The following is a 20,711-nucleotide window of genomic DNA, read 5'->3' as shown; positions in this document are numbered from 1 at the left end:
TCCAGATGTTGTGAAACTACAAATCCCAGCATGCCTTGCCACAGTTTTGCTATAAGGGAGTGTTAAAACTGTGGCAAGGCATGCTGGGATTTGTAGTTTCACAACATCTGGAGGGCCGCAGTTTGAAGACCCATGGTCTAGATCTGAGGTAGCCAACCCTCAGATCTACTCAGAATACATGGAAAAGCTACAGCTCTAGAAAAGGCAATGTCAGAAACAGACAGTCCTCCATCGTTCTTACTTAAAACACAGAGCTTTTTATTAATACAAAGTAATTTTGTAAATATCTTCCTGCAATCTGTCACACCAGCCATTATCACTAGAAGTAGGGAAGTCCCAGGTGAGAGCAATTGGGTGATTTTAAATATTACCCGTGTATTATTAAAAGTATATAAATTGGTAAGTTGTACAGGTACGTACAGTAGATGCTGGGATATTTCAATTTTGACATGAAATTGGGATAGTGTAGAAGAAAGCAGAGAAGCAACGATTGGCACCACTGGAAGGAGTGGCAGCGTTAACTCAATAACCCACAAAAGAAGCAAAAACAATTGAATAGTTTGTAAGGCTGCAAGAATAACCTGGGAATCACAGACAGAGCAGCATGTCATCTCCAAATAAAGCCATGGTCACCCACCCAAATCCCTCTAAGCTGTGGCTTCTCACTAGGTCTATTGTGAAGTGTTCAACTTAGAAAACAAGAAAAAGTAAGTACAATGGGTGACGATGGACAGATAGATAACCATAGTAAAAATCTAAAGTTAAAATAAAGGATCCTTTTAAATCAGTGGTTCCCAACCCTGGTCCTCAAGTACCCCCAACAGTGCACGTTTTCCAGGTCACCCGGCAGGTGCACTCATTATTCAGGCACAAAAAAGATCCACAGGTGGAGCTAATTATAGCACTTGTGATTCTGTGTGGAAACCTGCAAAACATGCACTGTTGGGTGTACTTGAGGACCAGGGTTGGGAACCACTGATTTAAATAAAGAGATGGGCTCTCACCATAGTTGGTGCCTGGGAGGTAAATTACCTACCATGCAGCTGCTTATGCGTAACATTGGTTACCAGTCAGTAACCTTCTTGAGGAGCAGAAAATTAGCTGCTTGCTACCAAAGACACCTCCCTGGTAACTTGCTGGGAAATTGTGCATGACATTTCAGGCAAAGGAAATTTTTGCCTAAAGTGCCTGGAGTGATTTACTGCCTCTTTATCACATGACATCTGGGCAAACAGTAAGTGGCCACTATTACCGTCCACAGGTGTCTTTTTTTACCTTTTGGATTTTATTTTTTGTACATGCTTGTCTGCATGTGATTCGTCCTCTTACATTAAACCATTGTTCAGTAAGACTGTGGACTCTCCTGTTCCTTTTTATGCTCCATACTGAGGGGATTATGGTGAAAATCCATTGAAAAACACCCTCACCAAAGATACCTTTATAGGAGTATCACAGTTTTGAGTTGTGTATGGTACGCATTATTGCTACCCTAGGATGATGATGATGAATTGGAACCTATGTGAGATAAAGAAACCTTTATAGACATAGCACTGCTTTTAAACTTGTAAGTGGGGTACGCACCTCCATCATTGTTCACCCACTCTCCATTTAGATAAAGGTGGAGAATCTGATAATTTGGTAAATACAATCTGATCCCTCACTGTGGTGACCCCTAAAGGAACCTTGATACACTTGTATCCTCTCCTTTCTGAGTGAGTATGGTAGGCATCCCCTTTATTGGAGGAACGCTATTTTTTTAAATAGATGGTTCATTTACACATTTGGTATTTCTCTTTATTTTCATAACCATATCCAATATACGCCCCTTCATGAGAATTGGAGGTTTAAAGTCAGAAAACGGAATCTAGCTCAATCCGCCACTGTTTGTCATTTCGTGTCTAAAAGAAAATGTATTATTTGTTCTATTTAAGGGAGGGACTAGTTAAAGATTCCCTCGCCTTACCAAATTCAATTTATCTCTAATTAGCTGATGTGCCCAGTTTCCACTGGGCAAAGGTTTTGGCTATGGGTCATTAGGTCGACCAAATGAAGGTCAACATACATTAGGTCAACCACTGAAGGTCAACAGGTCTTAGGTTGACACAGACAAAAGGTTGACATACCTAAGGTCGACAGGGTCAAAAGGTCAACACATGAATTTAGTCAACAATAAAATAAATAAAAAAACATTCAAAAGAATCAGTGGTTTCCCATTCTTTTATATGTATTTTTTTATTTTCATCTCCTCCGAGGATACAGGGTGGGGAGAGCGCCTCTCCTACCCGCTGCTTCCCCGCTCTGCAGATAGGGGTGTCCCAGTAGTGCAGCACCGCTGGCACACACCTAGTATCGAATGCCGCTGACAGCTGCACATACGATTATCTTACATGAAGCCCATTCAACCTCCACTCCAACGTGCACTGGATTGCACATCGATTATCATACACATGCAATTTGGGACAATTTCATGGCCCATTCCGATGGAATCGGGCCCAAATCGCATAGCGTATGGGGGCCTTAAGGGGCCAACACCTTGTACACCCCACATATTTGTCCTATATTGTACTGCGAGTCACTTTTTCTTGAAATGCTCATTTGGAGCTCATTGCACGTTATCTGGTGCTGCAGAACCCTTGTGGAGCCATCTAAATAAAGGATAAGAAATAAATATATAATAAACAAGTATGATGCCCTGAGCCTGTGACCATCAGTAGTTAATACTGTCCGACTTATGCCTAAGTTTTGTTTGGTGCGTATAATCTTTTAGGAAATGTGTGCATTGCCGCTGAATGCTACTTACCACTGCGCTACCTTCTGCTATACAAGGATGTCAGTCACGCCTTCCTAGAAGTTCCGGCTCTATCCCATATGACAGTGACCGGCTCCAGTACAATGGACGGCTTTGACTGGCAGAAGGAGACAGATAGGTGGGGAACCGCAGGCCAGTGTAACCCACACGCTATATATCTCCGGCTATATGCTCTGTGCTGTTGCCGGGCACGCTGTAAAGACGAGTCGAAGACGCGCAGCACTGACGCTTCCTGTAGGGACGTCGAGATAGTCGCGCAGGGTGACAGGGGGGAGTACTCAGCCTGACGCTTCCCGGCTTGTGACGCGCCAGTAAGACGTCACCGCAGCGCGACCTTCCGCCGGGTCACACTCTCACACAGTGCCGGCCGGGCGTGCGCCCGACTGCAGCGTGGGGAGATCACTGCCCCAAGGTCGCTATGTCGAAGGCCTCCCGTGCTGCAAAAGCCGTGAAGAGAGTCGATGTTGCCGGTGTGATTCGTGCGGTGCTGGGAGCTGGGCAAGCCGCACCCGGACCTCCTCTGGGTCCCACCTTGGGACAGGTTTGTCTCCTTGTCCGGCTGCGCTACTGTAGATCGGGTCACATTCTGCAAGTCATCTGCCGCAAAGCGTCTCTAGGCAATAAACGATTTAAGCACTGTATGCAGGCGTATACACCTGCAGAACTGGCCATCCTGGCCAGGGAACCGTCTCTTGTGCCACCCACATGCATCATTATCAGGCATGGTGTTTTTCCTTAATTACTAGACTTGCACATCTAGGTTGTTGGAAGATGTGCAAGTGATGGGGTTGGGATCGCTTGGTCTACAGCATGATGGTCGACATGGGAAAAGGTTGTTAGTTCGATAGGTCATTAGTTCGACAATGTCTAGGTCGACAGTGAAAAGGTGGACGGGCTTTTTCACAGGTTTTTTTTTACCTGAATGTCAACACAGTCGACATGGACACAGTTTAAAGTGCACTCGTTGCGCTCACCATGTGTCGGGCACACTTTTATTTTCCCACCACGTCCTAGTGGTTGGTAGGGCATGAAAGGCTAAAAAAAACAATGAAAAACCCCATGTCGACCTTTTGACAGTGCAGTAGACCAAATGACCGCATCCCCAAGTAATGCAGGTAGGAAATACTGTGCCACTTTCACATGCGCTGGGCAGCTGCTTAGGAGTACCAGTAGTTTCCTATGCCCATATACTATTAATATCACCATTCCATTTTGTAGTGCGTTAGGAAGGGTTCATATATATTGCGGGTACACACCAGGATGACCCGCTCACGATGCACATCGTGAGCGGGTCATCCGTGTTTCTTCTGACCCGCTCACAATGTGCACCGTGAGCGGGTCCCATCCGATGGCGACCCGCACCCGGGAGTATGGTCGTTTCCAGATCCTACCTGCTGCAGGTAGGATCTGAATAACGACCGACCCGCATCGGATCGGTATCGGTCCACACCAGGACAGAAAAGGGCCCAATCACCACACAATCTACATCCAATGGGTCAGAATTGGGTTAAGATTGATGGGATCGGACCCTTGTCGTCCTGGTGTGTACCCAGTATATGGTATTTGGTTTTTCAAAAGCTTTAAAAACAAAAACAGAAATCCTATATGCCGTACACTGACATGAGCAATTCATCCTGCAGTCTGTATGGGTCATTAGGTCGACCAATCTTCTAACGCTTTCAGACCACAAATGCATGGCTGCACCAGGACTTTGAAACTGTTCAGTCCCGGTGTGACCCTGCATTTGCGGTCTGTTCGGATGACGTCCTGTTGGTGTGCGGCGGAGCGTCATCGGGGCGGAGGCAGCACTTAGAGCTGTTGCTGCCTACTCCATAGTGTCAATTGGAAACGGATCACTTGACCCGATCACACTGTGACTGCACAGCAATGAACCAAGTTCGTATTGCTGTGTTGCTATCTCTAATACCCCTTTCACACCAGAACTGCAGAGACCAACCCGGAAATTTAATTCCAGGGGCAAGCAGGGACATTCCGGGGTCGGCACCTTTCACACTGAACCTGGGATGACCCTGCATTTCTATGAGAAAATCATTGAAAATGGTGGTTTTTTGGCCCACATAGATGAGGTAATTAGGGAGAGGGGTAAAGGGAGAGAGGGAGGGCCGGTCTTTGCAGACATTGCAGGCTTTCAGGGGTGAAATAGCACTGCTGGGGTCTGTTGTGCCACAGAGCTTGCGCAGTGTCTTCCTGTATGCTGTGTGATTGCCAAGTCAGACATTCTTGGCTTTTAGGCTGTCAGGGGTTAAAACGCACTTCTGGGGTCTGTGGTGCCACAGAACATGCACAGTGTCTCCCTGCACGTTGTATGCTGCCTCTGGGTGTGTCTGTGAGCGTCCACCACAACAGGAAGTTGCCCTGCTAGCAAATCAGCATTAGCAGAGGCAACACGGGAAGGAGGGACATGTCCCTGCACCTTTCACACCAGCCAGTAGACCGGGAAGGACCCGGGAGCAACCCTGCTACCTAGCAGGGTTGATTTGCCGGCAAATTAACCCGCAAATTTGTCCCTGGAACCTTTCACGCCAGCGCTAGTCCCGGGTTGTTCCCTGACCCAACCTGGGAATTTAGGCTGGTGTGAAAGGGGTATAACCTGGAACCCCTTTCACATTACACCAATTACTGTGTTGAACCATAATGAAACCTGCATGAACCTGGTAATTAGGTGCAATGTGAAATGGGTATTATTAGGTTGACATGCATTGGGTCGACCACTAAAAATTAGGGATGGCCATCATTGCCTTTGCCATCGATGGCAAAAGTGCAACTGGCCATCGATGGTGTATAAGTATGCAATGGAAGACCATCAATGTTTTTGCATATCGATGGTCATCCGTTTGCTTTGAAAGATTGGCCTGTGGGGCTTCACGGGTGTTGGGGGCGGAGCTATGCTCCATGTCCCGGCCCTTTGATGAAAAAAGAAAAACAAAACTATTCAGTTAAGCCTGACATCGATGGTGGGAAACCATCTGGTTCTCCCCCATCGATGTCTAAAACTATTCAACATCGGCCATAAACCATTGATGTTTTCTAATCATTGATGGTCATCCCTACTAAAGATCAACATGGCTTAGGTCAACACCTGAAATAGGTCAACATGAGTTTTTCCCTTTGTTTTGTTCCAAATGTTGACATGGACACTGTCAAAGTGTACTGCATGGCTCGCTGCGTACGCCATGCTTCGGGCTACCACCCACTAGGGCGTGGCTATTCTATTCTCCCTCCACACCCTAGTGGGTGGGAGGGAATGATATACCACGTCGGCTAAAAAAAATAAGTGAAAACCTCATGTTGACCTTTTGACTGCACGGACGGTGTAATGGTTAGCATTACTGCCTCACAGCACTGAGGTTATGGGTTTGATTCCCACCATGGCCCTAACTGTGCAGAGTTTGTATATTCTCCCTGTGCTTGCGTGGGTTTACTCCAGGTACTCCGTTTTCCTCCCAGAATCAAAAAATATTCTGGTGGGTTATTTGGTTCCTAACAAAAATGAACCCTAGAATGTCTGTGTGCGCGTGTACATGTGGTAGGGAATATATATTGTAAGCTCCACTGGGGCAGGGACTGATGTGAGTGTTCAAATATTCATTGTAAAGTTCTGCGGAATATGTGTGCGCTATATAAGAAACTGTTAATAAATAATAAAATTGATTACTGACCCTGCCATTGTCAACCTTGGCAATGTCGACCTATTTCATGTGTTAACATAAGCTATGTTGACTTTTAGTGGTCAACACACTGCATGTCGACCAAATGACCGTAGACCGTCTGTAATAATCCCCCTAAACAATCTGGTGAACATTTAAATTCTGGAATCATTTTTTTTATTTAAAATGTTATTAGGACATTAATCCCAAGTACAGTTCTTAAATGCCGTCTTCTCTTTCTTGTCAACAGAGGGGTGTCCCAATTGGACAGTTTTGTAAGGAGTTCAATGAAAAAACCAAAGACATTATTGAAGGCGTCCCATTGCGAGTGAAGATTCTTGTTAATGTGAGTTTCTGAAGTACTGCACATTGAGACGTCTTAGCTTGATGTTCTTTGTCTACCGAGTTGATTCCACAACTTCTCATTTTACATTCTCTTTATTATATGACTGACCCTTGATATTGTATGATTTAAGGAAAATAAATAAATGAATTGGAATGTAGAATTTCAAATATTAAATAAATACATTTCCATTTCCTCTCAATGGGCCTTCTTTTGGTTCATTCTTTCTGACAAAATCCTTCTTAGATGGACAAAACCATGTGCACTGCAGGGGGGGGGGGCAGATTTAACATGTGCAGAGAGAATTAGATTTGGGTGAGTAATTTTGTTTCTGTGCAGGGAAAATACTGACTGCTTTATTTTTACACTGCAATATAGATCTCACTTTGAAGTAAAACCCCACCCAAATCTAATTCTCTCTGCACAAGTAACACCTGCCCCACCTGCAGTGCACATGGTTTTGCCCATCTAAGAAGGATTTTGTCAGAAAGAATGAACCAAAATAAGGCCCAATGTGCACTAACAATCTTGGAAATCTCTGTTTATGTTGCATAATGGCCTGGGACTGATGCTTTCTCTAAGGTTAGGTTGTAAGCATGTGGGCAGGGCCTTACTACTGTTTCTCCCACTTCCAGCAGGGGACACTGCCTTTTAACCATGGGGATTGGGATGTGATCTGTAGGAGCCGGCACTTTGAACTGCTGGCTACTTCCCCTCCCATTCCCCTCCAGACTGCAGTCTTTGGAAAACAGTGCCCGGAGGAGTCTCCCGGGTGCAGGTATCTCTGAGACCAAGGACATTTTTTTTTTTTTTCGTATTTTTATTTCTAATTCGTGTTTTATTACTGTACATGTCCTTGGAGGGAGCCAGGTTGACACTGCACGTAGTGTACCTCCTGGGCTCAGCCACCGGGGTGTACTCCCAGGGGCCCGCCGCAGCTGCATGACGGGACTCTGGCGCCGAACGCCGTGTGGTCCTGGTCAGCCTAGCCTGCGGACAAGGTAATGAAGCAGGGAGTGGCGCGAGCGTTCTCCCTGCAGTACTATAGCGGGGGGTGTGACTTACCCGCTCACCGGATCGCATGCTGCTTCCTGTCAGATCCGTGCTCAGGCTGGCGGGGCGTGCTGTCACTCTGCGTGCGCCGGATGGGGCGGACCGGAAGGACGGAGGCGTAAGTCAGTTCCCTGAAGGGGAACTGTGCCCGGTGTTAAGCGTCCTGTATTAACAGGATGCAGAGGATCCCACAGCGCCTGTTCTCTGTGGCAGCGGCAGCCCCTATTAAGGAGACCTGCACAGCCTAAAAGCAAGCTTCCCCTAATAACCTCAGGTACTGTGGTCTGGGGACGCTGGTAGTGGGAGGAATTCGGGTTAAGGCTGCTTTCCCACTTCAGACCCAGGTCAGTGTATTCACTTGTGGGGGTCTGTGTACACGGTTGTCTGCAGGTATGGCTGAGAGAAGTACCTCTAAAGCGGCCCTTACACTTTATACCTGCAAAAAATGCAAGGTGCAGTATACTCAGCATGTTAAGGGAGTAACTGTATGTGAGGCTTGTTATGGGGCACGTCAGTCCTCAAGGGCAGCCCCGCAGCAGCAACCATCTGATTCCCTTACATCTGTGCTGTCTAATTTAGCTGCAGAGCTGGCAGCTTCTCGTAAGGAAAGAGAAGCGCTGCATGCACAGATTGAGAATTGAACCTCCATGGGCCAGATCTTTGTTAAGGTCAGTGGACTCTTTAACCAGGAATTTTCCTTCCTCATCTCAGGTGAATCCTTTTTCTCAGGAAACCAAGAGAAGGGGTCCGGCTGCATTAGTACAGTCAGATGACGCAGAAGAATTTTCTTCGGCAGAGGAGGGAGAATATTTGGTGGAAGAGTTAGCAGAACCCCCCAGTGGAGGAGTATGCAGAAGAGGAATCTCAGGGTATTGACGCCCTTATTAGAACCGTCAAGCAGACTTTGGATTTATCGGATCCAGAGGTTCCGGTTCCAAAATCCATTTTCAGCAGGTATGTTTTCCGGAGTCTCCGGAATTAGGTTATTATCGGATAAAAAATTCCAGGTGTCCAGAAGATTTTGGATTTTATATCCCTTTTCTCAGGAATCTAGGAATAAGTGGGAGTCTTCTCCTCCGGCGTATACTTCTGTTTCTAGGTTGTCTAAGCGTACCACTCTCCCTATTCTGGGGGCGGTGGCGCTGAAAGAAGGTCCATACCGCAGGTTGGAAGCCACCCTGAAATCCCTTTATTCCACTTCTGGGGTTTTACTACGGCCTGCTGTTGCAGGAAACTGGGTAAGCAAGGCCGTTGAGAAATGGGCAGCTCAGCTTGTGGCGGGCCTTAACAGTAATAGGCCCAGGGCATAGTTGTTGCCTTTGCAGAATATATTCATGATGCGGCTGGATATTTGGCAGGTGCAGCCACAGATACAGCTGCTTTAGGAGCCAGGATTTCAGCTTCCGCTGTTTTGGCCAGGCGTTCGTTATGGCTTCGGTCCTGGCAGGCAGAGGCAGAGATTTAAAAAGCAGTAGAAGCTCTGCCATTCAATGGTGAAATGTTGTTTGGACCAGAGCTGGACAAATTGTTTTTGCAGGCTACCGGCGGTAAATCTACTTTCCTGCCTTCCCTGGCGCCGGTTTCCAGGAGGCCTTATGGAGGGCCATCCTTTTGGGCCTTTCGAGGAGCGTCAGGAGGCAGAGGTAGAGAGGGGCTTTTTCAGCCTTCAGAGGAAAGTGTGGCAGAGGGGCAGCCACATCAGTACCTGCTGCTGCTACCTCGCGCCACCAGGAGCAAAAGGCCCGTGGCATGACGGGCTCCCTGACCACTTGGGAAGTGCCCAGGTGGGGGCAAGGTTGTTGATTTTTGCGGAAGCATGGCGACAGACTTGCACAGATTCGTGGGCCCAGCAGGTGGTATCAAGAGGATACCAGCTGGAGTTCACAGCTTTTCCTCCAAAAAGTTTATTTTTTAACAGGACTTCTGTTATTGGAGTTAAAACGAGAAGCACTCCAGTCCTCAATCCAGAAACTGTTGCAATCAGGAGTAATTGTAACAGTACCAGTGGATCAAAGAGGACAGGGCTTTTATTCCAACCTTTTTTGGTGCCCAAGCCGAATGGCACGTTTCGTCCAAACCTACATTTAAAGGGATTGAACCACTTAATTATTTACCACAGATTCAAAATGGAGTCAGTATGGTCAGTGGTGGCAGGCCTCGAGCCAGGGGAGTTTCTCATGTCACTGGACATAAGAGATGCATATCTTCACGTTCCCATTTGGGAGCCGCATCATCAGTTTCTTCGTTTCGCGGTGCAGGAAGCACATTTCTAGTTTCGAGCTCTGCCCTTCGGTCTGTCATCAGCTCCTCGGATTTTTACAAAATTGATGGCATGCATGGTTGCGGCATTACGGCAACAGAGAATCACAATCATTCCATACCTGGACGATCTTCTGCTCAAGGCTCCGTCCAGGGAGAGATTGATTTCGGATGCCTTCTACACACATCAATTTTTGATTCAACATGGGTGGATAATCAATTTTCCCAAACCCCAGTTACGGCCAACCCAGAGACTGTTTTTTCTGGGACATCTCTTCGACACAGTACAACAACGTGTATATCTTCCTGGAGACAAGATTGCGTCCCTCCAAGCCTTGGTGAGGCTGGTTCAGGAAACAAGAGATCTTACAGCTCACCTATGCATAAGATTGTTGGGGAAGAAGGTGGCATCTTTCGAAGCCCTTCAGTATGGGAGGTTCCGGTCCAGGACCTTTCAATTGGACATTCTTTCCCAATGGTCGGGGTGTCACCTTCAGATGCACAGGCGCATAAAACTAAAACCACACACAAGACTGTCCTTGATGTGGTGGTTTTGTACGGATCATCTCTTGGAGGGACGTCGATTTGGTCTCACGGACTGGACAATAGTGACAACCGATGCCAGTCCTCAAGGTTGGGGAGCAGTGACTCTGGATTAATCTTTTCAGGGTCACAACAGGTGGCCTGTCTTCACATCAATTTGCTCGAACTAAGAGCCATTCAATTGGCACTGATCCAAGCATCAGATCTACTTCAGGGAAAAGCAATCCAGATCCAGTCAGACAATGCCACAGCTGTGGCATATCTCAACAGACAAGGAGGCACCAAGAGTCGGGCAGCAATGAGAGAGGTTCGCCCAATTTTTCTTTGGGCAGAGCACAATGCCTTGAGCCTGTCAGCAGTATACCTGCCTGGAGTAGATAATTGGGAGGCAGATTACTTGAGTCTTCAGGATCTCCATCCAGGAGAATGGGCTCTGAATCTAGAGGTGTTTCATCAGTTGACACTCAGGTGGGGCATCCCTCAGGTGGACCTGATGGCGTCCAGGAGAAACAACAAGCTCCCTCTATATTTTGCTCGATTAAGAGACCTGGCGGCAGTGGCGACGGATGTGTTTTCTGTTCAGTGGCAGTTCAGGCTGGTATATGCTTTCCCACCTTTTCCACTTCTACCTCAGCTTCTTAAATGGATCAAGAACGAGTCCGCCATGGTCATTCTAATCGCTTATCTAATCACAATCTTAAAACTACATTGAAAATGTTTTCATTTTTAAATGCTTACTTTGTAGCTTACTATGTCCAATGTCATGCTAAAATCTAAATGAACTAATAATGCACCATGATCACTTTGTTCATCCATTTTGATAAATTAGTCGAGGTAACCGCCAGCAGCAAGTACTATGGATGGCCATCGTGCAACTGGCCCTTGATAGCGGCATACTATGCAATGGATGACCATCAATGATTTTACCTATCGATGGTCATCCATTTTCTTTGACTGATTGGCCTGTGGGCCAATCAAAACATGGGGGTGGGGCTCTGCTCTGTGCACCAGCCCTTTGGGGGCAGGGGAAAAAAAATATTTGTTTACGCTTGACATCGATAGAGAACCAGAGTCGTCCCCCCCCCCCCCCCCCCATATTGATGGCAAAACTATTCTACATCAACCATAAACCATCAATGATTTAGAATCATCGATGGCCATCCCTAGTGAGTACAGGCACAGTTTAGTTTTCTTGGATGAATAATCTGTGTTTGTTTTTAGTATTTTGTTTGATGGGGTTTCATTCATTTATACCCCTTTCACATCGCACTTTTAAAACGGTATATTGCCGTTTTTTTTCCATTTTAAAACGTTTAAGGCTGCAATGTGAAAGTGCCAGAGTTGATTTACCGGTTAAAGTTAACCGGTATTTCAACACGGTTAAAAAACAGAGTCCTACACGTTTTAAAGCCGTTTTTTTGGCAGTTTGAACAGCTCTATTTCAATGGCTTGAAACGTGTCCCTTGGGGGTTAAATGGGTTGAATGTTTGAATGGTATTAAATGATTTTTAAAACGGTTTTCACCTGCAATGTGAAAGGTCTCAAGGCTCAGACCCGTTTTAAAGTCCCATTTAAGAATACCGTGTCATTACCCATTTCTGCAATGTGAAAGCAGTATCAGTATGGCTCAGAGGTACATATCTTTCCCCTAGCAAATTTGTTTTGGGTCTACTTCCGTATTTTCACTCCTTTACTGTTCCATTCTTTTTTTCCTTCTCATTCTAAGGAATGTTTTGTCACTCGCTTCTTAGGATTCTAGGTATTTTGTTAACCGTTCTTATGCAGACACCTTAATGTTGACCTATTTAAAATGTTTATAGCCGCTATGTTAAAAAGGACATAATGTCACTACCCAATTTGAACCCTACCCCTAAAATTTGATTTGTCAATATTTCATACTTTGACATTTTAACTGTTACATCATGCATGTGTCAACATTTTAATTAATCTTTTATAGTGGCCATTGTGATTTCTGATATGACTATATACCTTCTTATTAACCCCTGCAGTTTTGATCTTTTGTTTTTACATATACTAGCGACCCACCCCTGGCTCGCATGAGCGCAATTTAAAATTTACTTTGATATGCTTTTTTTATTTGTGGTCTTATAAGATTACTTTGTGGAAAAATAATTGTTTTCTACATACTATGCATCTGGAAAGTATTCACAGCGCTTCATTTTTTTTCATTTAATTAAATTAAAGCCTTATTCCAAAATTAAATAAATTAATTTTTGCACTTAAAAATTCTACTCCCAATACCCCATAATGACAATGTGAAAAAAGTTTTTTGGAGATTTCTGCTAATTTATAAAAAAAAAAAAAAAATGTAGTATTCACAGCCTTTGCTCAATACTTTGATGCACCTTTGGCAGCAATTACAGCCTCAAGTCTTTGCTTTTCTAATATGATGCCACAAGCTTGGCACACCTATCTTTTGGTAGTTTTGCCCATTCCTCTCAAGTTCCATCAGGTTGGATGGAAAGCGTTTGTGCACAGCCGTTTTCGGATCTCTGCAGAGATGATAGTACACGTATTTATCCCTTCACAGTATAGAAGGAATGAAATGGGGAGTAGTCCTTTTCCAAGAAATACTCACAAATGTATAGTGTAAAACCGCATGTCACAACCTTTGGTGTGTGTATAATATAAATTGAAGTACAATATGTTGGGGACATTCCCCCTTCTCCAACTATTGTCATAAACAGCATATCAATGGGCATATAAGGTGGGCCTCTCCCGTCGCATTCAACCTTTTAAAGGTAAGCCGCTGCAGTTAATAGGATATATCCAGAAATAAAGGAAAGTGGGTATACTTCATAATAAAGTGACTCTTTTATTCAGAACAGAAATAAATTGACAGTAGGGGTACTTAACTGTGGAAATGGGAAGGTGTCAAACCGAATGTCCTCCAAGTCCAGAGAAGAGATAGTCCTAGACCGGGGATATTGTAGTTCTACTTCCGGTCACGTGTTCCTTCACTGGACGGCACTTCGTTTATTTTGTTTAAGTTCAGCGGGTCCGACCTCCCCACAGATCATGACACTGAGTCCCTTTTTCCCAGTGCGAGTGATAAGTGGCCTAGAATATAAATAATCTATTTAGCTGCATCAGTTGGATTTGAGAATCAATAGTTAAAATAGATTAAAAAAATGAGGTTTAAGAGAACTTTTCAAACATCAATAAAAATTCTAAAAATTATTTTTTTAAAAATTCATGAAATTTTTTTCATTTATAAATGAATAAAACTAATGAAGAAGTGTATATTGGAGATTACCTTGGTGAGAAATTGTCAAAAATGGGTGAAAATTTGACTTAATATTTTATAATAAAATGAAAAGTGGATTTAACTGAATGAAATTAAATACAATATGAGCTGTTGTGTTTCATAAAAACCACTTCATTTCACTTAATAAACCAAGCTGCTGACGGGGGGAGGGCTTGGTTTAACCGTTCACACTGCCCAGCAGCCCGTGTCCTACCCGGGTAAAACCTTTTATTTAACCCTGTCCGATTTGCTGGGTTGCTGAACTGGGATTTTTCACACCACACAGTGACCCGTGTTGACCCGGTAACAACCTGGGTAGACTGTACAGAGAAGGGCAACTAAAATGGTGCATGGCCTACATCACAAAACTTACCAGGAAAGACTAAAAGATCTTAATACGTATAGTTTAGAGCAGAGAAGGGAAAGGGGGACATGATAGAAACTTTCAAATATATCAAGGGTTTTAACAAGGTACAGGTGGCAGACATTCTTCACAGGAAGAGGAGCAGCAGAACACGAGGACATGAGGGAGGAAGATTCAGGGGAAATTGGATATTGGTATTTGATAAGTGGAATAGCCTCCCACCAGAGGTGGTAGAGGCAAATACAGTAGAGCAATTTAAACATGCTTGGGATAGGCATATTGATATCCTTACAAAGACCTAAGGATCAAATATGGTTTGAGGTAAAAAAAAAAAGGGGCAGACTAGATGGGCCAAGTGGTTCTTTTCTGCCGTCAAATTCTGTTTCTATATTTGTGTGGTGTGAAAGTTGTTTTTTATGTATTTGGATGCTCTGGCCACTTGGTTTCGTTAATAAGAGTAGGACATAGTCCTGTGAAACTAAAGGTGTCCATACACTGGGCCGATTAAATCGGCTCAGTTTGATGTCCCCTCAGGTCCGATAGGCGGTCCCTTGCGCATCGGGCCTGATCGTGTGGTTGGACCTGCTGGCCGTCTGACCACCCGAACTCCCTCCTAGTGGAGGGGGGCAGTGCGGTCTGGCCAGCTGGTGATGGTGGCAAGGGGCGAGCAGCTCCTGGTGGCGGGCTAGTGGGGTCCATTGAAGCAGCTGCGGCGGCTGGGATCTTGTAGCTGCATTTTGCCGGGCGGCGGGATACGGCTGCTAAATATTTTGGAATGACTGGCTGGACATTGATTGGCTGAGAGACTTCTCTCTGCCAATCAACGTCTGGCCAGTCATTTCAAAATAATCAACAGCTGTATCCCACCGCCTGGCAAAATGCGGCTACAAGATCACTGCCACTGCTTTAACGGACCCCGCTGCCCACCCCCCGCCACGCATGCGATTTATTGCATGTAAAAATGGCACATAAAGTGCTAAATCACATGCAAGCCTCTAAGAGATCTGCCGGGGTGCTCTCAAGGGCAAACTGGTCCAACTTGTCCTTAGGACAAATCGGACCAGTGTATGGTGGCCTTAACACTGGTGTGCATTAATTGGAAGCAGTCTGCATAATCCATTACAATGTTTTATGGGAAGCTCATTGAAATTATCAAGATTTTATCGTCTGAACTTTTGTCTCCCCATTTTTATTTTGCCATATTGAATCCATTACTTTAATCTCAAAATATATAGGGCCCCATTTATGAATTTTAAAAGATGCAATTTAGCATCCATTATTGCTGATGCTCCCGGTGCTATTTAAGGTTATGCTGCTTGAATGTAACACTGCAATGCTCCCCGGCGTGCAGTACTGAAGCAGACAGTAGTGGTCTTCTGTGCCTGAGAGCTGGAGGGAAGTTTCATTAAAGCAATAAGGTTGCCCATAGACTGAGGCGATTTGGTCCGATTTCGGCTGTTTGCGACCAATCGGCCCGTTAAATCGGACCAAATCGCTTCTCCCTGACATGCAGTTGGGTCACATGCACGGTCCCGTGCGCATCGAACCCGACCAGGTGGTCGGACCGGCTGGCCGTCCGACCACCCGCTCTGGTACCTCCCTCCAGGCGGTGAGGCGGGCGGGAAGCAGGGATACATGCGATCCATCACAACGGATTGCATGCGTCCCTGCTGCCAGGAACGTCCCGGCGGCTTGCAGGGGTATCGGGTATCCGAACACTGCTGCGAGATGTCGCAGCAGTGTATGGGCACCGTAAGACCTGGAGAAATTCAACAATTTAAATTTAACAAGCCTTTTTTTTTTGAATACCAAAGACATGGATTTTGTGTGGGCAAATAAATATGACTAGCATTGCTGCCTCTCATTAGTAAAACAGCGCTGTCTGTGTTAACAGATGGTAGCAGCACCTTTTACCATACCTAACTAATGATAGAACCGTGATAAGCTGTTAGTCTTTAAAATAACGTCTCCCCAACTGTGTTCTCCACCCTGTTACTTGCGTCATGCACATATGCATTACACTTGTACCCAGCAGTGCCTGGAAGGCTTTGGTGAAGCTGGAGTGGGTGTTGCTAGGTCTCCATTAAAGACCATGGGAAACTTATTGCACTTGCTATCCATAGATGGTGTAAGTGGTAGATGGTCAAACAGCTGTAAGCTAATCTTAATGCTGTTTGTTAAATACTGAAAGAGGACATAACCCCTTTAGAGAGTTCTAAAGAATTTCTGTGCTTTTTAAATGGGGCCCTTAATTCTGTGTTTAGAACATTTTTTATTCATTATTATTTAGGAATTCTGTTATTTATTACAGCCTGACAGAACGTTTGAATTGAAGATTGGGCTGCCGCCTGTGTCCTACTTCCTGAAATCTGCTGCTGGAATAGAAAAAGGAGCTTCCCAGACAGGTCTGTAGTTTTGTATCTGTGCCATAAGAGGGCAATGTGTAATGTTTTGCTGCAATTCAGGGATATTAGATGTAGGCTAACCATGAGGTCCAATACGGTTTTGAGGAGCAGGCCTAGCAAGGGAAATTATCTATGGAAATCTGCTTTCTCTGTCTGAATTATTTAATCATGCGATCTTTTATATATCACAAAGAGTTTACTCTCCTATTGCTCAATATAAATTGTAAGCCAGCTGTTATTGTATCCTACAGATGGAGCGCCTCTCATTTTTGCTGGCGATGCGCCAGAATCTGGCGGAGAGGCGCCCTATCTGACTGAGACGCGCGTGCGTCTCACACGCACGCGCGCCTCAGTTTCCCTGTCCGTCTCCGCTTCAGGGAGACGGACAGGGTTGGGGGGGGGCGCGGCGAGGCGGCGGGGACCCGGGGCGACCTTCGGCGAGGCGGCGGGGAGCCCCGTTGGAAGGCGACGTGCGCACGCGTCCCCTTATGGCGGCTAGCGGAGGATGGCAGATGGCGAATCTTCCGCCATCCCCTGCAAGAACGAGACCCGCTCTATCTGTATTTCCCTTGTACTGTTATTGTGGGCTGGCAGTAGAGACCTGATAGTAATCACTGTGTAACTGCACAACTATTTCCCAGCTGCTTCTCTTTAGATTCTATATTGGTTCTGATTGTAGATTAGTTTCTGCTGACTATTGCTAGAAGGCTGTAAAAAATAAAGACTCCCCCCAATACCCATCTGTCAGTGATCCTGTTGATTGGGCCCCTGAGAGGGTTTGAGTGGAGATTCACTGAAGGGATATTCTTGTTATGAGCCAAATATCACATGGAAACTAACAGGAAAACATGAGTTCAACCGATTTTAACTTTTCTCCCCTTTGTCAAAAGGTCATGAGGTGGCAGGAATGGTGACACTAAAGCAATTGTATGAAATTGCTGCAGTGAAGTCTCAGGATGAAGCATTTGTTCTCCGGGACATGCCACTGATAGAAGTGGTCAAATCTCTTGTCGGAAGTTGTCGCTCACTGGGAATCAAGGTGGTGCGAGAGTAAGTATGTGATGTAATACACCACAATGTAAAGCTGTCCTTTTCATTTATTACTCTCTATATCAGGGCTGAGCAATTGCGGCCCTCCAGATGTTGATGAACTACACATCCCAGGATGCTTTGCATTAGTTTTGCTATGTGGCCATGCTGAAACTGATGCAAGGCATTCTGGGATGTGTAGTTCATCAACATCTGGAGGGCCGCAATTGCCCAGCGCTGCTCTATATTAATGTACAGTAACAGCATATTTATTAGGTTGAGAAATGCCCTAATGCAGTGTTTCCGTCCTTCAGTACTTAGGGAATACCTGCACGGTTACGTATCCCTATCTCCTCGGTATTACAACTAAAATAATAAGCACCCCATGTGTCTCAAAATGTCTCTGAGAGTAATGAATACACCTATCAATGTATCAATTAGCCGATCTGCAAAACATGGACTGAGGTCCCCAAGTACTGGATGGGAAACACTGTCCTTGTAAGTAACTTCCAGATAGCCTTATAGTTATTCCAAACTGATTGGTCAGGTTGTCATGGGTAGGTTATCTCAACAGTCAGTAACTAATGTGGCCTACACACATGGCAATTTTAGCCCATTTTCTAAGCAATCTGACTAGATCGCTTAAAAAATGCCCCTCCATAGCTCCGTGAAGAGGCGTAGATTTTGTGATTTGTATGGTGGGTGCTCAGGCCTGTGGGGTGGCTCCGCCCACTCCTGGGGCCTCGCCCCAGCCCTCCCGCAGGTACGCTGCCATCCAGTGTCTCGGCGCGTCTGGGGGCTTGCGTTGCATGTCTCCCAGGCCACAGTCCATGTACTGGACTTCCTGCCGCTGGATGGAGGTCTTGGGACCGGGCGTTGGGTGCTCATCGTTCTTCGTGGGCGCTAAGGCCCGGGAGCACCCACAGAATCGGCATCTATGTGTAGGGGCGATAGTGATGCGCAGCCCTGTGCGTCACTATCGCTGTTATTCAGATCTAGTCTAGTCATGGGGAGACAATCTAGTCAGATCGCCAGTCAGGGCCAGTGCTCTCACAAGAACACTGACCCTGACAGATTGCTTAGTGCACAGCGCTGTGTGCTGAGCAATCTTGCTGAGCGATCTAGCATCACTTGGATCCCTCAGCACCTTTGCCCCATAACACCTATAGGGGTAGATGTATGAAGCAGTAATAAGGGAGGAGAAGTGATAAAGTACCAGACACTTTATCATTTCTCCTCCCTTATCAATGCTTCATACATCTACCCCAGAGTTTTTAATTGGTTCTAAATAACTGCATTGATAACACTTATTTATATGGTACTGTAATACTTTGCAGCGTTTTACCTATCCCAAAGTATTTACCTTTTAAAGAATTCTAATGTAAATGTAATATACCCAATGTCTCTGCCAGAACAGATCACTTAAGTGTTATGTTGTTGTATTAGGGATTATTGGAGAGTAGAAATGAATTTAAATATTGCATTCAATATTAGAGATATGATAATAGGCATTAATATGGACAGAACCTTTGGCTTATGAGTTCACTAGGTTAAGCATTAAGAATTATGACCATTTTCTGAGTGGAAATAGTGATCTTTACATCAGTCTTCTGCATTGTGTTTTGTCTCTTCAGTCTGTCATCAGAGGAATACAGCAAGTTCCTAGAGGAACGACGTGTTGTCCTTCAAGCTGCTGCTGAAGCTCGATTAGCAGAAGCCGCGGCAACTAAAAAGAAATGATGTGTCAGCATGAGACGTTTTGAACTGTGGCATAACATGGAGACTGCCTGGGCTACATTTTCTATGAAAATAGGATCCTGTGACATGTGACTTGATGTACGTAACCGATTGATGCCTATATATGTGGCATTTCCTTTCCACTATAATAAATCAAGAGGCCTCAACTGGATGAAGCCTCTTTTTCATACTTCCTAGCTGCTACGGCTTTATTTGTTCACTAGATAAAAGCCTTTTAAAATGATGGCTTCTGCAATGTACTCTCACTCTGAGCTGTGAGCGCTTTAGCCCACCCTAGTCCCTGCCTGCTCCTACCTCCAATCTGTCTTTGCAGTTCCCTCTTTCCATATCCAGCAAGTTTGGAACAGATCAATGTCCCTGCAAAAATAGCTTTCACTTTCTGTTATGACATCTTTTAGCACATGAAGGAGTCATTTGGTTCGTCAAGTGGCCTCTAGTAGTCACTGGCAGTACTTCCTCATGAATGTGAGTAGTTAGCCTTTTTTATATATAGAAGTTTCACAAGTGAGAGGAGACGTGTAAAGTATATGACAGCCATCCCTAAAGAAGTGTAACACTATATACTAGTGTGATCTAAAGCGTATGTAACTACATGTATAAAGGGGGATGTTTGTCTGAAACCTAAAAATATACGGTAAAGAGAATGAGTTCATTGAAAAGGGGCAGTAGATTGTGATGCATGTCCGGTAATAGTGTAGGGCAGTGGTAGCCAACTCCGGTCCTCGAGAGCTACCAACAGTTCATGTTTTCCAGACAACCTAGCTGCTGCACAGGTGCACTCATTACTCACTAACACATTTTATAATATCCACAGGTGGAGCTAATGACTTCACTTGTGATTCTGTGAGGAGATCTGGAAAACATTAACTGTTGGTTGCTCTCGAGGACTGGAGTTGGCTACCCCAGGTGTAGGGCATACACATTATACTGTCGAAGACAGCCAAACTGTGGCCCTCCAGCTGTTGTAAAACTACACATCCCAGCATGCCTTGCCATAGTTTTAACCTTCCCTAATAGCAAAACTGTGGCAAGGCATGATGGGACTTGTAGTTTTCCAACAGCTGGAAGGCCATAGTTTGCACATGCATGGTCGAAGAGGTATATAATAAAGTCAGTAGTTGGCAGGGAGTGTTGGTCCCCAAAATAAGGACCCCTCTGAGTAACTTGTGTGTTTCTTAATGTGTATAATAAAGGTGCTGGCATTAATCTTTA

The 20,711-nt window shown here is 45.2% G+C and overlaps 2 protein-coding genes across 2 annotated transcripts in view; one reads left to right on the top strand and one right to left on the bottom strand.

Moving 5' to 3' along the window:
* DPP3 (dipeptidyl peptidase 3) overlaps positions 1–3,111 on the bottom strand; it is a 26,307-nt gene extending 23,196 nt beyond the window's left edge. Inside the window, exon 1 of the mRNA XM_083165129.1 lies at positions 2,801–3,111. The gene's annotated coding sequence lies outside the window, so the exon portion shown is untranslated. The remainder of the gene's footprint in view (positions 1–2,800) is intronic.
* Positions 3,083–20,711, top strand: MRPL11 (mitochondrial ribosomal protein L11). The gene is made up of 5 exons (XM_083165130.1): positions 3,083–3,350; positions 6,728–6,823; positions 16,619–16,712; positions 17,603–17,762; positions 19,376–20,711. Exons 1-5 carry the CDS (start codon positions 3,228–3,230, stop codon positions 19,479–19,481), a joined length of 579 nt encoding a protein of 192 aa, XP_083021256.1. The 5' UTR covers positions 3,083–3,227; the 3' UTR covers positions 19,482–20,711.

The sequence above is a fragment of the Crinia signifera genome, chromosome 11 (assembly GCF_055691185.1).
Source record: "Crinia signifera chromosome 11, ASM5569118v1, whole genome shotgun sequence".
In the NCBI taxonomy this organism is placed as follows: Eukaryota; Metazoa; Chordata; class Amphibia; order Anura; family Myobatrachidae; genus Crinia; species Crinia signifera.
This window is presented reverse-complemented; position numbering and strand designations above follow the sequence as displayed.

Excerpts from the sequence above, each read along its gene's own strand:
- MRPL11 (XM_083165130.1), top strand. The coding sequence starts at position 3,228 with ATGTCGAAGGCCTCCCGTGCTGCAAAAGCCGTGAAGAGAGTCGATGTT. Across the intron at positions 16,713-17,602 it reads AAAAGGAGCTTCCCAGACAG|GTCATGAGGTGGCAGGAATG; the intron begins GTCTGTAGTTTT and ends CTTTGTCAAAAG. Across the intron at positions 17,763-19,375 it reads GGAATCAAGGTGGTGCGAGA|TCTGTCATCAGAGGAATACA; the intron begins GTAAGTATGTGA and ends TTGTCTCTTCAG.